This window comes from Idiotropiscis lumnitzeri, chromosome 11 (genome assembly GCF_059441095.1).
Source record: "Idiotropiscis lumnitzeri isolate Australia: NSW breed Sydney's pygmy pipehorse chromosome 11, RoL_Ilum_1.0, whole genome shotgun sequence".
Taxonomy (NCBI): domain Eukaryota; kingdom Metazoa; phylum Chordata; class Actinopteri; order Syngnathiformes; family Syngnathidae; genus Idiotropiscis; species Idiotropiscis lumnitzeri.
In genome coordinates this window covers 20704416-20722829 of record NC_142401.1, presented here as the reverse complement: position 1 = coordinate 20722829, position 18414 = coordinate 20704416, and the positions used below count along the sequence as shown (strand labels likewise).

The 18414-nt window shown below is 39.3% G+C and overlaps 1 protein-coding gene and 1 long non-coding RNA gene across 2 annotated transcripts; one reads left to right on the top strand and one right to left on the bottom strand.

Moving 5' to 3' along the window:
- The first annotated feature begins 3014 nt into the window (after positions 1-3014).
- LOC148328156 (uncharacterized) lies at positions 3015-4265 on the top strand. The gene is made up of 2 exons (XR_015845856.1): positions 3015-3175; positions 3511-4265. It is a non-coding gene; the product is annotated as an uncharacterized LOC148328156 (long non-coding RNA).
- A 12166-nt stretch (positions 4266-16431) lies between these two features.
- On the bottom strand, positions 16432-17345 carry LOC148328155 (P2Y purinoceptor 1). The gene is given in 3 exon segments (XM_088309995.1): positions 16432-16588; positions 16590-17131; positions 17133-17345. Coding segments are annotated over 3 exon segments (912 nt in total).
- Positions 17346-18414: the final 1069 nt, after the last annotated feature.

Here is an 18414-nt window from a genome sequence, read left to right as displayed (position 1 = left end):
ATCCAACCAAAATACTTTGAATGAAATCTGATGTGGCATTTCAAAATAAAATTCTGAAGAAATCTAAACTTTTGACCATTACACAAGATTTTGAAAAATCATCAATAATTAAGTTTGCCTGACATGGCCTAGAGTGCCCCAGTGCTCATCTGGGTGCGGGATAACTGAAACCTGATTTTTAATGATTTTTCGAATTCAGGTGTAAAGGTCAAATTTTGAGATTTATTCCGCATTTTATTTTGAAATTCCACATGAAATTTTGATGAAAGTACTTTGGTTGGATACCTGGGGTGGTCTAGTGTGCCCCCGTGCTTGTTTGGTTGTGGGATAACAAAAACTAAATTTTAAATGATTTTTCGTAATCGGGTGTATTGGTCAAATGTTGAGATTTCTATGGCCTTTTATTTTGAAATGCCACATCAGATTTTGATGAAAGTACCTTGGTTGGATACCTGAGGTGGTCTAGTGTGCCCAAGCACCGGTCTGCTTGCGGGATAACGAAAACTTAATTTTTAATTATTTGTGATTTGTTATCAGTTGTAATGTCAGTCATTGGTGCACAGTTAACATTGATTTCTCTCAATTCAGAACATTTCTTGGTGCAATTCTGAGACAGTTTGCATTCCCCCTGTGTGAACAGACAAGTTTAATAACATTATTTTAAATCCAAATCACTGACACGGATCCATGAGTTTGTGAGCTTTTATTTTGAAGGTGGCCAACAGCAAGCGCTTTCGGCGCATTACCGTAATGCACCGTGATGCACAGTATTAAAAATAACAGTGGCGGCTGGCTTGACTTCGTCTTTGCGAGTGGAGGCTGGCCTAACTGAAGTTATATTTTCCGGTCTCAGTGGCTACGTCACAGCAGGTAAGCAAGCAAGGTAATATGACTCGCTTTGTGAGCCCGTGAACATCTCAAATGCTGACATTCTGAAAGCTGTCGTTAAACTGACGGCGCGTTTCACTGCTCTTGAGCTAAATTTGTCTCAAAATACAAGTCTGTACATCGATGGGAAGAAGGTGACGACGACCGACTGATGATGTGTACCCAAGATGGTTTATTATCAAAGGTTCTCTCGTTAACAAGTTACACTGGTGATGATGTTTAACAGATCCTGGTTTACAATACAATTTTTTTATAAGGTACTCGTAGTTGAAGCTCGAGCTACTGTTGGTTAGTGCATTTTATTTTTTTATCTCTATATTTTTGTTGTCGTTGAAATTATTCAACGTTGATATATGACAAAATTTGAGTTTAGTTCCTTAAGCTTATGTTCTATTAATGTCAGGGGGTTGCGCGATAAAACAAAACGTAAAGCTGTTTTCCTTTTTTTTGTAGACGCTACAATGTAGACTTAATTTTTCTACAAGAAGCACACTCATGCAGGGATGAAGAAAGGTTCTGCAAATCACAATGGGGAGAACAATAATTTTTTTCTCACGGCTCGAATCACTCTGCTGGACTTGCGGTTTTATTGAACAAGTTTAATGGGGTGGTTTTGGAACATTGGCTCGACGTGGAGGGGAGATGGATCATTTTGGTTTTGGTGATTTATTATTTGCAATGTTTATGGGTCCGATAGATCTGGACAAGCAAAAGAGCTATTTTCTAAGCTTTCTCTTAAATTGGAAATCTAAAGGAAAAATACAAGGAATCTATTTTTGTCATTGGTGGAGACTACAATGATGCTCCAGATGAAGAAATGGACCGGTGGCCTCCAAGAACTCTTTCAAACTCTGGATTTCAACCCACTTTATTTTTATGTGACAATCATATGCTTTCGGATGCTTGGAGATTCATGAACCCTGATGCCAGAGTCTACACATGGACCAACTCTAGTTGATCCGCTTTGGTTGTTATCCTCAAAAGGGTGACTGGATATATCTGACATATCTCATGCCCATGCTCTGCTGTCTGACCACAAAGTCATACATTGAAGATTGAAGGGTTCTAATGAAAACACAAATATTAGGGGGTATTGGAAGTTATCCATCCATCTTCTGTACCGCTTCTCCTCTCTTGGGTCGCGGGGGGTGCTGGAGCCTATCTCAGCTATCTTCGGGCAGTAGGCGGGGGACACCCTGAACTGGTTGCCAGCCAATTGCAGGGCACACAGAGACGAACAACCATTCGCGCTCACACTCATACCTAGGGGCAATTTAGAGTGTTCAATCGGCCTGCCATGCATGTTTTTGGAATGTGGGAGGAAACCGGAGTACCCGGAGGAAACCCACGCAAGCACGAGGAGACTCCACACAGGATGGGCGGAGCCGGGATCGAACCCACGCCCGATGCTGTCTTTTACTGTGAGGCCGTGCTAACCAGTCGGCCACCGTGCCGCCGTATTGGAAGTTAAATAATAATATTTTGATAGTCAAACAATTTAAAGACAGTGTAGAATTGCTTGGTATGTATATTCTTAATGCGAAAGAAATGGACCCAAAATGGGAATTCTTTACATTTAAAGTGAGAGATTCTGCTATTAAAAGGAGTAGGGAAATCAAGAAGACAAACACGAGTAAAGAAGATCGTTTGTTGACCCAACTGCGACAGTTAAATTCTAGACAAATATTATCTGAAGATGAGAAAAGAGAGTTTCAAAATCTCAGTGCAGGTTTAGATCATATGTATATTAATTTGGCCAAAGGTGCTTTTATCAGGTCCAGAGTTAAGTGGTTAGAAGAAGGAGAAAGAAATTCAAGTTACTTTTTTGGTCTCGAAAAAAGAAATAGGCGACGCAATAACATTGTGTAACCCTGGTTAACATAGCCTCATAAAATAAGAGCTTGTTATTAAAAACAGTCATTAAGAAAATATTCATTGTAGATGCGTAAAAAAGGATCAACATGACTTAGAAATATGTTAAAAGGTTAAAAACTGGTAAATTCATTGTTTAATTAGTGTTTTTGAAATTCTTCGAAATGATTCAGCGCTATGTGAACGCTTTTATTTTGAAAGGCACGTAGCGACATAATGCCGTTAGTCACGTGACTAGAAATGCGCACTTTATTTTATTCTTCTCATACTTGATAAAGAAGCTGAAGGAGAACTACGGTTAAACGAAAGAGAGACCGAGCTATTCAATGCTATTTTTGTATTTTGAAGGAGTCGTTTTTGAGTTTTTCCAACCTGTCCTTCAATTGGTGATGCACTAATTACTGAACGGGTCTTGGTGAGCTTCAGACTTTTATTTTATTTTATTTCATGCAATGAACATTTTACACTATTGTATTGGTCAAATGAAAAAAAAGAAAAGAAACCTTACAATGTCAAATGTATAATGTTTTATTTTAAGTAATGGCTGTAAAAGGTGAATTGATGCTTAATTGAATGCTAGTTGTAGTTTCCCTGCAATGTTTTTCCATTCTTCACCGGCCACCTCCATTATTTAAACGTCATTGTGTGAGCATCGATTTCATTCGACGAAAAAACAAGTTTAATTTGCATTTGATGCCACCTGATGTATTATTTAGGTTATGTATAAGTAAAATGTTGTTGTTATGATAGGCCATTAAAGTTTGGTTCAGAAACCTCTGAGCTAAATGACGGAGCTGAATGCTTGAACGAGACGCAAGATGGCGAGCCACCCACGAGCCCCTTGAGCTGTTTCTCACCCAGGAGCGGAGAGCAGTTGCTGGACGTTGTGTTGTTTCATCAACCTGGTAGGATTAATCCGTTTTCTACTCTGCTACACTGCAGTGGATTCCCGGAACACAGGATTGACTATTCAGGACAACTAGAAGAACACAAATAATTCGAACAAGACACTTGGACATTGGGATCGATTCAGTCTTTTGCTGAATTGTCTTTTTGAGTTTTGTACATTGTGTCACATTTATTTTTGTCAACCATGCATGGTGATGCTGAAACAGTATTGTTGAAATGTTTATTGTTTGAACAACATACAGTAAAATGGGTGAAAATTGATGTTAGACTTAACTGATCAAACAAAATACTTACTTCTTACTGAACTTTATTCAAAACAAAGTGAAGTAATGTAGTAGAGTATAGATTAGGTAAGATTTGAACATAAAATTAGAATTTATTAAAACAACAACCCGGGTTGAAAAATTATATTTTCCAAACTAAATAATAGTTGAACAGAAAAGGATATTGATAAATAAAAATTCACTTGAAAGAAGGGGGAAAACATTTTCCTTTGGGTCAACTGTGTGTAAATTGTATGTCAATTGTGTGTAATTGTATGTAATTTCTATGTCAACAACTGTTATTTACTAAATTACGCCGGCAGTTCAAACTTATTCTATTGTCTGTGGTCCTTTATTTGGTTGTTAATATTATCTATATCTAATAGTCGAACCTAGTACTGGTCTATAATTAACTGTAATCACTCTAGAGGTGTTACAATTGTCTCTCTCAATATTAATGACACAATCAGTACAGACCCTGCTGAGATTTCAAAATGTGTTACTTCATTTTATGGCAATTTATCCACCTCAGTGTTTGACCAAGCAAAATGTGACACATTTATGGAGAAATTTGGCCAGTTTACTCCAAAAATATCTGTCCAATTTAAAGAAAATTGCGATAATGAGCTTTGTTGTGAAGAAATTACTGATGCTGTTCATTCGATGAAATGAATGAAGTCACCTGGAAGTGATGGTCTCACATTAGAGTTCTATATTTGCTTTTAGGATATAATTAGGGATGTTTTATTTCTTGTGTACAAGGATTGCATAAATAGAAAAGAAATGGCAACTATAGTGAAACAATGGTAAATAACTTTGATACCCAAGTCGGACAAGGATCTCTTGATTATAGATAACTGGAGACCAATTTCCCTATTAAACATTGACTATAAAATTATTGCTCTGGTGTATGCCCGGCGTTTAAAGTGTAATTTGCCCGAAATCATAAGTCAGAATCAGAATGGGTTCATGGCAAATGGCACACATTGCTTCTAACCTTGGACTAGTGTTCGACTTAATTGATTATTCAAATTATATACAATCCAAAGCATTGTGTCTTTTTCTTGATTTTTACACGGCTTTTGATTCTATTGAGCATTCCCTTTATTTTACGAGCACTGAGTATGTTTGGTTTTTGGAATCGTTTTATTGATGCTGTCGCTATGTTTTATAAGGACATTAATAGTTCTATCATTTAATATCCCAACATGTCTAAAAGATTTTCAATCTCAAGAGGAGTACGTCAAGGTTGTCCGATGTCCTATTTTTCATTTCTAATAGCAGCTGAACTTTTAAATCTAAATATTTCAAATTCACCAAATATTAAGGGTCTAACCATTTTTAATAGGGAGATATGTATAACACAGCTCGCTGACGACACTGTCTTGTTTCTTAAAGATAGACAACTAGTGCGGGGTGCATTAGCGCTGTCTAATGAATTTTCTGAAGCATCTGGTCTAAAGCTTAATGTTAAAAAAAAAGTGAGATTATATGTTGATATGAATCTGAAGAGAATTCCATTTTCGACATTTCTGTCAAAGCAAAGTGTTAAATATCTTGGTCTCCGTATCTCAAAAGACTTAGCTCTCAGACAGCAGCAGAATTTCACTCCCAAAATCAAAACAACCAGGTCCATTCTGAACATGTGGCTTCAAAGGGATCTCTCCATTTACGGAAGAGTGTTATTGTCAAAGGCAGAAGAACTGTCTCCAATGTCCAAATTTGTTATGGTCCTTTATTCCTAAAAAAGTTCTCAAGTTTTCAAGAAAGTAGGAGGTTTGAAATTTTTGCTTGGATGTAACTATTCAGTAACAAGATTGCCAATCAAACTCTCCAAATTCTATAAGCAGGCTCTACTCTCATGGAAATTGTGTTATACGCACAACTTTTCACCTCACAGAGATATCATTTGGAACAATTGTGACATTGTTGGTAGTAGTAAAAAAGAGTCTCTATAAATAAGGGGCATAACTTTAATTTCAGATCTTTTTGATCATAATGGCGATCTCTATAGTTATGAAGACGCTATGAAAACAAAAATGTTTCCAATCCCAGATAAAGAATTTTCTTCTGTTACAAAAGGATTGCCCGCAGGGATAATTGTATTAATGAAATCTTGCTTACGCTACCTGAAAGTTATCCCTCTAATGCAGTGGTTCTCAATTATTTCCTGTCACACCCCCCTACCAAGAAGAAAACAATTCGCGCCCGCCCACCACCAATTTCTTTTTACATTTTGTACTAATGTACATGTTCTTTGTATATTAGTGTTAGATTGTCAATAAAATACCCCTTAACAAAGCTAAATTGATAAAAAAAAATCATTTTGAGAACGACTATTGTGAGGATCTCGAAACTCAGTACTGTTGTGCAAATATTTATGAGATGATAAATATTTACTATACGTTTTTGTATTGTTATTTTTAACTTTATTAACATGAACAAACAAAACAGTTATTAATACGCACATAATATAGAAAAGACAAAAAGAGCCAGGGGGGTTTTAAACAAAAATCTATATAAATAACAAAGCAGGCATCACCAAATGTTTTTGTTTTTGTTATTTTTAACTTTATAACTTTATTAACATGAACAAACCAAACAGTTATTAATACGTACATAATATAGAAAAGACAAAAAGAGCCAGGGGAATTTTAAACAAAAATCTGTATAAATAACATAAAGCAGGCATCACCAAATGGCGGACCGCGGTCCGGATCCGGACCGACAGATGGTTCGGACCCATGACCAATCTATGATGAATTTTTTTTCAGGGCGCATTCGCATACGTTGACGCTGCAATTCTAGTCAATACGGAAAAGGCGTCACTGATTTGAGCCAATCAAATCTTTTGTTTACGATCCACTACCAATTGCGCAGCAGCCCGGAGAGAGTGCTGCTGACAGTATGCCGTGCTAAAAAGTTAGCAAGGTTGATGCGTGTTGTTTTAAATGAATGGATGGAGAAATTTAGTTTTGTTCTGGCTGCAGCAGATTCAAAACCAGTGTGCATCAAATGCTCCGAAACCATTAGAACATTGCGAAGCGCCACTATAAAACAAAGCACCCCCCTTTTGTGCAAAGTTATCCGCTGAAGTTTGAGGTGAGCGCAGGCAAAAACATCGAACTTCGACTGCAGTATAACAGATTTTTGCATTTCCGATTTCCGTTAACAGCCCAGCCGCATGCAAACTAAAAATATCATGGATTTTGGGGAAACATAAAAAAACATTCAGCGATGGGGAAGTTGTGAAAGAGTGCTTAAATGCGGTTGCACAAACATTTAAAGGAAATAACAAACCCAGATGTGTGAAATAATCAACCAAATCCCAATGGCCCTGACTCCTTTCCAACCCAGATTTAAGTCACTGGCAGGGCAGTCACAAACTCATTTTTCTCATTAAGAGAAGTTAAAAAAATATTCAAAAGAAAAGGTGGTGTCAAAGCTCATTTTGAATTAGTTTTTCATGAGGACAGGCATTTTTATTGATTGTGTACTGAACATGTTGACCTGTTTTCCTTGGGTAGTTAGGGTTTCCGTTTTTTTTAGGCTGATAACTCTTTGATTTAAGAAAAAAAGGTAAAAGGTGTTAACTCAATGCTTAGCACTTGATATATTTCTGCAGGAGATATTTTACAGTTTTTTCTGGAAGTGGCACCCTTAAGTTTCTGGGGCCGCATTTTCTTGAATGTGAAATAAACGCCTTATATTTGTTTGACTGGCAAAGGTGTTTAATGGGAACATTGGTAAATATTTAGTATATAAGTGCGCTCTGTTGAAAATGACTAAATATTGAAGCTATAGAAAAATGTGAACATAGGCTAGACATTAAGGGAAGTTGGACTTTGGTTCGGACCCTTTAAATGGAAGAAATTTTAGTCGTGGACCTCAGGGACTTTTAATTGAATATCTCTGACATAAAGCAACAGTTTTGTTTACTATACATATTTTTTTATGTTTACAATACGTTTGACGTCGAACCTCTTCTTTGTGATGACGTCATCCATTTCCGTGTTCCAGCTTGAGAGCGTCTGCTAAATTGCTAACGTAGCCGTCGTCTTATTTTGTTTGGATATGTAATTGTTGCAATACAACATTTCTGTTCATAGCTGCTGGCTCTCCGCTAGGGCTGGGCGATATGACCTGAAATCAATATTGCGATAAATTGGGCAATTCTACCGCGATAACGATAAATGCACGATAAATTCCCCCTGAGGACCAAAATCAAAATAAATGCAGGAAATGCATATTAATTGCTTTTTTTTATTGACCAACTGGTACACTTTACTTTCAATGAAAAATAAAAGTACAAAAATCATTTTTATAAACATTCCAAATAGCTTGCTTTGCAAGACGTGAACAATGTCACAAAGAACAGGAGAAAAAGGTACCGCTCTCGCAAAATCTTTTTCTGCAAACAGATTGTGTCAAGATGCTGTAATGATATGTGCGAAGCCCTCGATTTGTGTGGTCTCTTGTAAACAATATAAATAATGCCAAATAAAAAAATGCTAAGTAAAATGAAAAAAAAATGTCAATGCAAGTCAAATAAACAAGTGTGCATCTTTGGGAAAATGTGCCGTCTCGAGTACTCTGGTGCGCAGTTGCCACTTGTCGTCTATGTAATGCACAGTCAGGCTCAAACAGGGATCCATGTTGCGACTCCACCACAAGTCGGATGGGGATGCAAAATGCTTGACATGTCTCCGCTCCCGTCCCGATCTTGTCCATATCGGGAAGTGCGGTTTGTGAAAAATATTTTCGTACCTCTTGTCGGCTACTTTCATGAGGCGTTTACCTCCTGTGCGCTCCACTGTAACTAGAGGAGTTCTATCTTTAGCTATGTGCTTGGCTATCACGTCCACCTCTGAGACGTCCTCTCGTATGGCGTCGCCTCCGTTATGGGTTGTTGTCACTTGTCGAACCTTGCGTCTCCCTTTCAACTTTTTGCACAAGCTCCAAGTCAACAGCATGGTTGTGTTGTGGTTGGTGGAAAAAGAAAAGGTTGGACGCGCTGTTTTGGGTGCTTAGGACGCACTTTGTAGTTCATGTTCTTTTGCTTAAACATCGTCTTTCTGGAACCCAAAACATTTCCAAACGACAGATGTCGAATTTCTTTTCGGGACAAGCGCGACAGGAACAATTTCAACGAACGTTACTTCTAGGGCTGGGCGATATGACCTAAAATCAATATTGCGGTAAATTGGGCAATTTTACCTCGATAACGATAAAAGCACGATAAATTCCCCCTGAGGACCAAAATCAAAATAAATGCAGGAAATGCATATTAACTGTTTTTTATTGACCAACTGGTACACATTACTTTCAGTGAAAAATAAAAGTACAAAAAACATTTGTATAAATATTCCAAATAGCTTGCTTTGCATGATTTGAACAATGTCACAAGAACAGGAGAAAAAGGGTACCTCTCAAAAAATCTTTTTCTGCAAATAGATTGTGCCGAGATGCTGTAATGCCATTTGCAAAAGCCTAGATTTGTGTAAAGGTATCTTGTAAACAATATAAATAATGCCATGTGCAAAGGAGCTAGTCACCTGTAAACAAAATGCTAAATAGAATGAAAAAAATGTCAATGGAATGCCAGTGCCAAATAAACAAGTGTGCTTCATCAGGAAAATGCCGTCTCGAGTATGCTGGTGCGCGGTCGCCATTTGTCGTCTATGTACTGCACATTCAGGCTCAAACAGGGATCCATGTTGCGACTCGACCACAAGTCGGATGTGGAAGCAAAATGCTTGACATGTCTCCGCTCCCGTCCCGATCTCGTCCATATTGGGAAGTGCTGTTTGCGACAAATATTTTCGTACCTCTTGTCGGCTACGTTCATGAGGCGTTTAAATCCTGTGCGCTCCACTGTAACTAGAGGAGCTCTATCTTTAGAGCTATGTGCTCGGCTATCGCGTCCACCACTGAGACGTTCTCTCGTATGTCGCCTCCGTTATGGACTGTTGTCACTTGTCGAACCCTGTTTCTCACTTTGAACTTTTAGAACAAGCTCCAAGTCAACAGCATGGTTGTGTTGTGGGTGGTGAAAAAGAAAAGGTTGGACGCGCTGTTTTGGTGCTTACGATGCACTTCGTAGTTCATGTTCTTTTGCTTAAACATCGTCTTTATGGAACCCAAAACATTTCCAAACTACAGATGTCGAATTTCTTTTCGGGACAAGCGCGACAGGAACAATTGCAACTAATGTTACTTCGTCTGCAGCCGTGTCAGCCGCTTCTGAATTTGAATCGCCTGCCACGAACGCGACTTGTTTACATTCTTGTTCAGAAAGGTGGAGTCATGTGACGACACGCGCTGTCGCCGTCTTAAAGGGGCATGAACATCGCCGCAGACAGAAAAGATTTCTTTTTCTTTTTTTTTTTTTAGACACCGAATTTACCGACATGGTCAAAATGATGTCGGTCATTGTAATACATTTCGGTAACGGTAAATTTTCGGTTTATCGCCCAGCCCTAGTTACTTCCTCTTCAGCCGTGTCAGCCGCTTCAGGATTTGAATCACCAGCTACGAACGCGTCTTCTGTTTACATTCTTGTTCAGATGGGTGGAGTCACGTGACTACACGCGCTGTAGCCGTTTTTTACCATGACCGACATGGACAAAATAATGTCGGTCATTGTAATACATTTCGGTAACCGTAAATTTGCAGTTTATTTTTTCCCAGCCCTACTCTCCGCCCAAACACGGTTCAAGTCAGACTTCTGTTAAAAGTCGAGCATACATCGAAGCAATTCATCTTAGCGATTAGCCCGCTACTTGTTTACAAAGTCGTTTATTTGCCATCACGTAGCTTGTTGCTTCTGTTGTGCGTGGACTTACATATAGTTCAAATAAAGTCCGTTCTGCTACGGCACAAGATCGCTTGGCGCGGTGCATTTAAATAGCGGCGAAAGAAATCACTTCCGGTTCAACGAGCGACGGTGCGACACTTTTTTTTAATCAGTACTGCGTGACAGGGCGACGCTTTTTTTAATCAGTACTGCGTGAACTAGGGGCACAAACAGCTTTGACAAGCTCAAACTTGCGTTGCCTGAGATTGCCTTTTTTCGTCCCAAAATTATGCAAAAAAACATGTTCCCCACTATTTGAGAATCACTGCTCTAATGACTGAACTTAGAGTTGGCGGAATAGATTTAATGGACAAGAAATGCACCAACAAGCATATACGAGGGGAGCTTCAACGTAAAAGTAGGATTGTACCCAGAGGAAAATCCTTTTGGAATTCACAACTTGAGGATATCAATTGGAGCAGAGCTTGGTTTTGCCCCTTAAAATTCTGTATCTCGAATAAGTGCAAAGAAATTCATTTCAAAATCTTACACAATATCTATCCGTGTAAGGTAATTATTCCCAATTTTGTTGATATTATAATGTAACGTGTTCCTTTTTCTCAAATTGACCCAGAAACCACCATTCACTTTTTTTGTCACTGCTCAGTTACATCTAAGTTTTGGAATGCTGTAAGGGAATTTATTTTGACGAAAACTGGCAAATCTATAACGATTGAGTCTAAAGATTATTTATCTAATTTATATATTTAATTGAATTATTGTTGTATTGCACTGGAGAGGGGAGCTCTCTAATCTCGTTGCACCACTTGAGTACAATGACAATAAAGGGATTTCTGATTCTGATTCTGATAACTGGTCTTGACTCGGAAGATGTATCACTCCGGTATGTGATGAATGTTATTTTACTTTTGGGGAAATTCCACATTCATAAGACAAAATTCTTTAATTCTTCTCCACTTCTTTGTGTGTTTTTGTTTGAGCTGCATTCATATGTACATGTACCTTCCAGACGATGACTAACCTGAAGAGGACCTTCCCTTGGACGTGGACCGTGCCGTGGGAGGGAGCGAGGATGACCGATTAAACCTACATGATCCTTGACACAAAAAAACTCCAATTAAATGTGGGGCTGGGCTGAGAACGCGCGCCATTTTTCGATTGTGCTCGTCCGAGTACAGTTTCTCGTGATATTAAGAAAAAGCTGCCCAGATATCTGTCTTTATACTATTTCCTGAACTCCAGAAATCAAAGAAACTAAATATCGGAACTCTAATCAGTTGTTCTGTCTTTATTTGACCCTTTTCTTCTTGAGTACAACAAAACGAACACGCATTGGAGTAAGTTTGGCTTTTAAGGTTCATTTACTAAATACTTCTCATTTCCTCGGTGACTCAACTCCAATATATATATACAGTAATACCCCGGTTATCGCGGTTAATGGGGACCGAGACCACCCGCAAAAACTGAAAATCCGCGAAGTAGTATAAAATACTTATATATACTTTGCACCTATATATATATATATATATATATATATATATATATATAGGTGCGAAGTAGTGTCGCACCTTCAAAAATGCTTAAAAAAAAAAAAAAAAAAAAAAAAAATATATATATATATATATATATATATATATATATACGGGTAGAGAGAGAGAGAGTGAAATGCATGTTATAACAAAAAAAAAATTATTATTAAAACTTATTATTTTTTTATTCCCCAGCCATTATTTTTGTATTTATTCAATTACCTCTTTTTGTACTTATTTATTTACTTCGACTTTTACCTGCTGGTACGCCGTCCGGTGTGCCCTGTGAAATGAAAGGTGGCATTTTTCATTTATTTATTTATTCATTTATTCATTCATAACTGACAGACTCGCGCTCCCCTCATGCCCGGGCGGAAGTTGTTCCTCTTCGGCTTAACTGCCACGCACGCCGGCCGGTCTCCTCCGGAGCTCTCGCACAAAACGAAATGTCGCCGCGCTCGTGCCCGGGCGGAAGTTGTTCCTCTTCTGCTTAACTGCCACGCACGCCGGCCGGTCTCCTCCGGAACTCTCGCACGGAGCAAAATGTCGCCCCGCTAGTGCCCGGGCGGAAGTTGTTCCTCTTCGGCTTAACTGCCACGCACGCCGGCCGGTCTCCTCCGGAGCTCTCGCACGGAGCGAAATGTCGCCCCGCTAGTGCCCGGGCGGAAGTTGTTCCTCTTCGGCTTAACTGCCACGCACGCCGGCCTCCTCCGGAGCTCTGGTACGGTCCGAACCGCGCGAAACGTCGCCCCAAATCGTGTCCGGGGGAACGTGCTCTTCTTCGTCCACTCTCTTCTTCGTCCACTCTCCTCTTCGGCGCACGCCGGCCGTCTAACAGCTCCAGCGCCCCCTCGTGCCGCTCGGCGAAACTACAATGCCCCCGAATATTTTTTTAGACCCGCGAAGCACTGAAGCCGCGAAAGGTGAACCGCAAAGTAGCGGGGTATTACTGTATATATATATATATATATATATATATATATATATATATATATATATATATATATATATATATATATATATATATATATATATATATATATATATATATATATATATATATATATATATATATATATATATATATATATATATATATATATATATATATATATATATATATATATATATATATATATACACAGTGAAACCCCGGTTATCGCGGTTAATGGGGACCGAGACCACCCGCGAAAACTAAAAATCCGCGTAGTTGCGGCGCCCCTTCAAAAATGCTTAAAAAAAACCTATACAGTACACCATATAGAATAAGGGTAGAGAGAGAGAGAGTGAAATCCATGTTATAACAAAAAAAACCCAAAGTATTATTAAAACTTATTATTTTTTTATTCCCCAGCCATTATTTTTATATTTATTCAATTACTTCTTTTTGTATTTATTTAATTACTTCGACTTTTACCTGCTGGTACGCCGTCCGGTGTGCCCTGTGAAATGAAAGGTGGCATTCTTCATTTATTTATTTATTCATTTATTCATTCATAACTGACAGCCTCGCGCTCCGCTCGTGCCCGGGCGGAAGGTGCTCCTATTCGGCTTAACTGTGACACACGCCCGCCCTCCTCCCCCGGAGCTTCCATTCGGTTAAACTTAGGGGCCGCTTGACACCGCCCGTGCCCGGGGAAGGTGCTCCTCTTCGGCTTAACTGTGACGTGAGCATGCCCTCCTCCTCCGGAGCTTCCATTCGGTTAAACTTAGGGGCCGCTTGGAACCGCCCGTGCCCGGGGAAGGTGCTCCTATTCGGCGTAACTGTCACGCATGCCGGCCGGCCTCCTCCGGAGCTCTCGTACGGTCCCGAACGGAGCAAAATGTCGCCCCGCTCGTGCCCGGGCGGAAGGTGCTCCTCTTCGGCTTAACTGCCACGCACGCCGGCCGGAGCTCCGGTACGGTCTGAACGGTGCGAAACGTCGCCCCCGATCGTGCCCGGGGGAACGTGCTCGTCTTCGTCCACTCTCCTCTTCGCCCACGCTCTTCTTCGGCGCACGCCGGCCGTCTAACCGCTCCAGCGCCCCGTCGTGCCGCTCAGCGAAACTACAATGCCCCCGCGGAGCGGAGCGAATGGAGAACCCCGATCGTGCCCGGGCAAAAATGTTTTTAATTTTTGAATATTTTTTTTAGACCCGCGAAGCACTGAACCCGCGAAAGGTGAACCACGAAGTAGCGGGGTTTCACTGTATATATAATGTTGGAGAATTTAAATCTAGACAAATAATGTCTCAATGTGTGGCTCTTACCCAAGAGTGCAAATGCAGCTCAGCTATTTTCAGAAATTTTATTGGATTTGTGGGCCTTATATTTCATTAATAAGAGGCATCTGTTGTAGATGTTCGTGTTCTTCTGGAAAGATGCTAATAAGAATCATCAGCGGAACAATACGGAGTGCAACTGAATTTGCAGGAGGTTATAGTATGAGCAGTGAAAGGAGCCGTTAAATGTAAAATCAAAATATACCGTACATTCCAATGGGCTTTCATTCACACTTGTAACATACAGATAACATGCTTGTATACAAGATAGGAAAGTACAAACACTACACCGACCAGCTACAACTTAATGACCATTTGCAAATGATACCTAATATGCAATACAGGAGCTACTGCAACATAATGTAACAAGTTTCTAATAGTTTTGATTCTCTCATGAGTACCTCTCAAAAACCGACTATTATTACCTTTGTGACGGAAGAACTTTTGGTCAAGTGTTCATAATGTTGTGGCTGCTTACAGTTTATCCCCATTTTGTAATGCAACACACAGAATAATTATATTGAAAAGAACAGCATATCGTAATTATAAAGGAAGAAATGCTATATTGCATTCTGCACATTTAATGTTGACAAGTATTATTTTCAAAATATTGCTACCTTTATCTGCAAATCACTTTACTTTAGAATGTTTTAATGATGAGACAATTCGATGTGCAATATGTACATTATATTCTGAATAATATTATTAGACAAAAATTACATAGTCACACTTTAGTATTCATAGACAATATATTGCTCTGCATTGTTGCTCTATATTTTACAACTTGATTTTGAATATTACATCACACTGCCATTGATTCAATTTTACAGCTACACTTATTCATCAATTGCACTAGTACCCTATATCTGCAGAGCCAACCGTGTGTTACAATATGCCACTTAACTATTGTTCACTGATAAAATCATATTCTATTCTACCATTGCGCATGTTAAAAAGATTGCATAGTGGCATCATGTTGTGATCCTGCTGACACATCCTTATTTTGTGCTTCACTTTTTAAAGCAAGAATTTCAACATTGAATAAAAGTGTTGTCATTGTGACCCTTCATTATGCCTGCAACTCAATGTATGGTACAACGGAGTATTGTTAAAAGACATCAGAAATACTGTATAGAACATGTTATGCAAATATGTTTAATATTTTATACCTGTTCCATAAGGCTATCATTTTTTTAATGACTATCAAAAAGTTTAGGATTGCCTGGCAAGAGCAGGTCATCCATCTGAACGACTCACCAGAAAAACCTGTGGCTGATTGCGCCTGACAGCCGGCTTCCACCAACTGGCTTGTCTCCAGTATTGTTACATTCCCACAAAATGGATGACTCATTAATTTTTTTTTCCAGTAATGAAATCAATTAGAATTCAAAACATCATTTCAAAACACGTAGCTAATAACAGATTTTTTTTAACCCACGGGTCGGATGACAAACTAGTAAATGAAATGCAGTACATGATGACAATATGGTGCTTTTTTTCTGAAGTTAACAATAAAAAAAACTTCCACTGAACCCTTGGAGTACACAGAGTAAAATTGTTGGCTTAACTATTACTGAACGGTTGCTATTCTACAAAGATGGATATCGACAAAACAAAAAGGCATACATTTGTGAGGCCATTCTGTTATACCTTTCATCAGCTAATAGAAATATCCATCCATCCCTCCATTATCTGCACCGCTTATCGTCACAAGGGTCGCGGGGGTTGCTGTGAGGACATCGTGCTAACCAGTCGGCCACCATGCAACCAAATCAAAATAGCAGCATAAAAAAGAAAAAAAAAAAAAATATATATATATATATATATACCACACACATATAGATAGTAAGTACTGTAAATCCATGTGGTGGTGATAAGTCTGAGGGCAAGGTTTAAGGGTAACTTTTTATGAGGAAATCGTCATTTCCAATAATATATATTAGAGGATTTATAGCGCTGTTTAGACACGCTAGACATCTGCTGACCACAATATACACGTTGCGGAAGCTGTCGTGACAGAAGCCTTTTTGTTTCAAAATCTTGGTTTGGATGAAAGGGGATGAAACAGATGGAAAACGGTAAGACCAAAATGATCACAAGTTTTAAACAGCGTTGCTTTAGCAGAGGGTTAATGTTGGACTTTTTGGCAAGAAACCAAACCACGTGGCCATAACACAGCATGATGACAACTAATGGTATGGCAAACCCTGTGATAGTCCATCCGATACTGTAAGGCAAATATTCTCTGATCCAGTCGTTGGAGGTGGTGTCATAACAGGCGTTGCGTTTCTTTCTATCGTTTTTGGCAAAGAAAAGGTCCGGGAGGATCTGAACAACAACCAAAAACCAATCCAGGGCACTGATGACAATAGGATGATGGTCGCCGATTTTGCCCATCACTCTCATGGGGTGCACTATTCCCAAATACCTGTAGATGCTGATGAAAGTGAGGAAGCCAATGCTGCCGTACAAGTTGACGTTGAAGCAAAAGTGGGTCAACTTGCGGAAAGGTTGGCCGAACTGCCAGGAGCTGTCCTGCGCGTAGTACGCCACCAGGAAGGGCAGCGTGAACAGATACCGCAAGTCTCCCAACTCCCAAATTGAGCATGAACATGTTGATATTCCCGATGCTCTTCCAACTGCTGCACACGCTTCTTAACCCCCAAACGTTGGAAAGTGTCCCGACCACGAAAACGACGACATAGGCAGGTGGCAGAAACGCATGAGTAAATTTCAAGTTGATTCCACACGCGGAACTATTTGCTCCAAGCGTAATGTCGACTCCTTGAGTGATGTTTCCAGACATCTCTAATATATGGCTTATTAAAACCAGATAAGAGTGGGCGTGATCTGATGAGCAGATTCTGTAAGTTGTCCAAATAAAAGCTAAACCAAAATAACACCCGCCCTCATACTGAGGTACGCGATTCAACCGAAGGAGACGCTCATAATTGCACCAGGAGGTATAAACCACCGGAAAAGATATACTTGCTGCATTACATGTACGCATTGCGGTTTTAGAGGATTAAAATGATTAACACGCCTTCTCACATCCACTGTATTAGAGATGTTCGTTGTAGAGTGCAGGAGAAAGGCAGATGGAACCAAGAGGACAACAAAATAAAACAATAAGTGGACAAAGGACGTGAGTTCAGACAAATTAAGGCATGATTAGGTTTTATTAGAGGGGCTCTGCCTCCATACGAATGTATATATATTTTTCAATTTTTGGTATTTTTTTTTTTGCTTTCTTATAAAGTAAAATGATATTAGCTTGCATTTTCAATGTTATCAATTTGTTTTGGAGAGTTCGATTGGCTGGCCACCAGTTCAGGGTTAGGCTCCAACACCCCGTGCGACCGTTGTGAGGAGAAGCGGTGCAGATAAAAATTTGTCCATTCAAAGTAATTGTCAATACATTCAGTATCATGTCAAAATAACAGGACCAAGCAGCCCCAAAATGTATGTGGACATTGCTACTCACAAAAAACAGTTGAGTTGATAAAAACCCAAATTGGTTTATTTTCAGCCCAGCCGCTGGGTTATTAGAGCACCATCCCAACAGTAGTTAATATGACCCAGCAGGTTGGCTGGGTTGATTTTAACCCAACAGGTGGATTAAATATTTTACCCAAATGTTTGATCAAATCTACATGTTCGTTATATGTCATAACCAATTGCTGAGTGGAGTCAACTAGAATGCTGGGTAGTTTCAACCCAATGTGTTTATATGTCATCCGAAAATGCTCGGTCAATTTTACTTTATTTCTGTGTTGTTTCAACTACTTTTTTACCTTTGCATCAGCACTAGCACAGACGGGACTAATTATAAAATGTAGGATTACCTGGTCCCAGTGGATAAAATTGAACCGCGG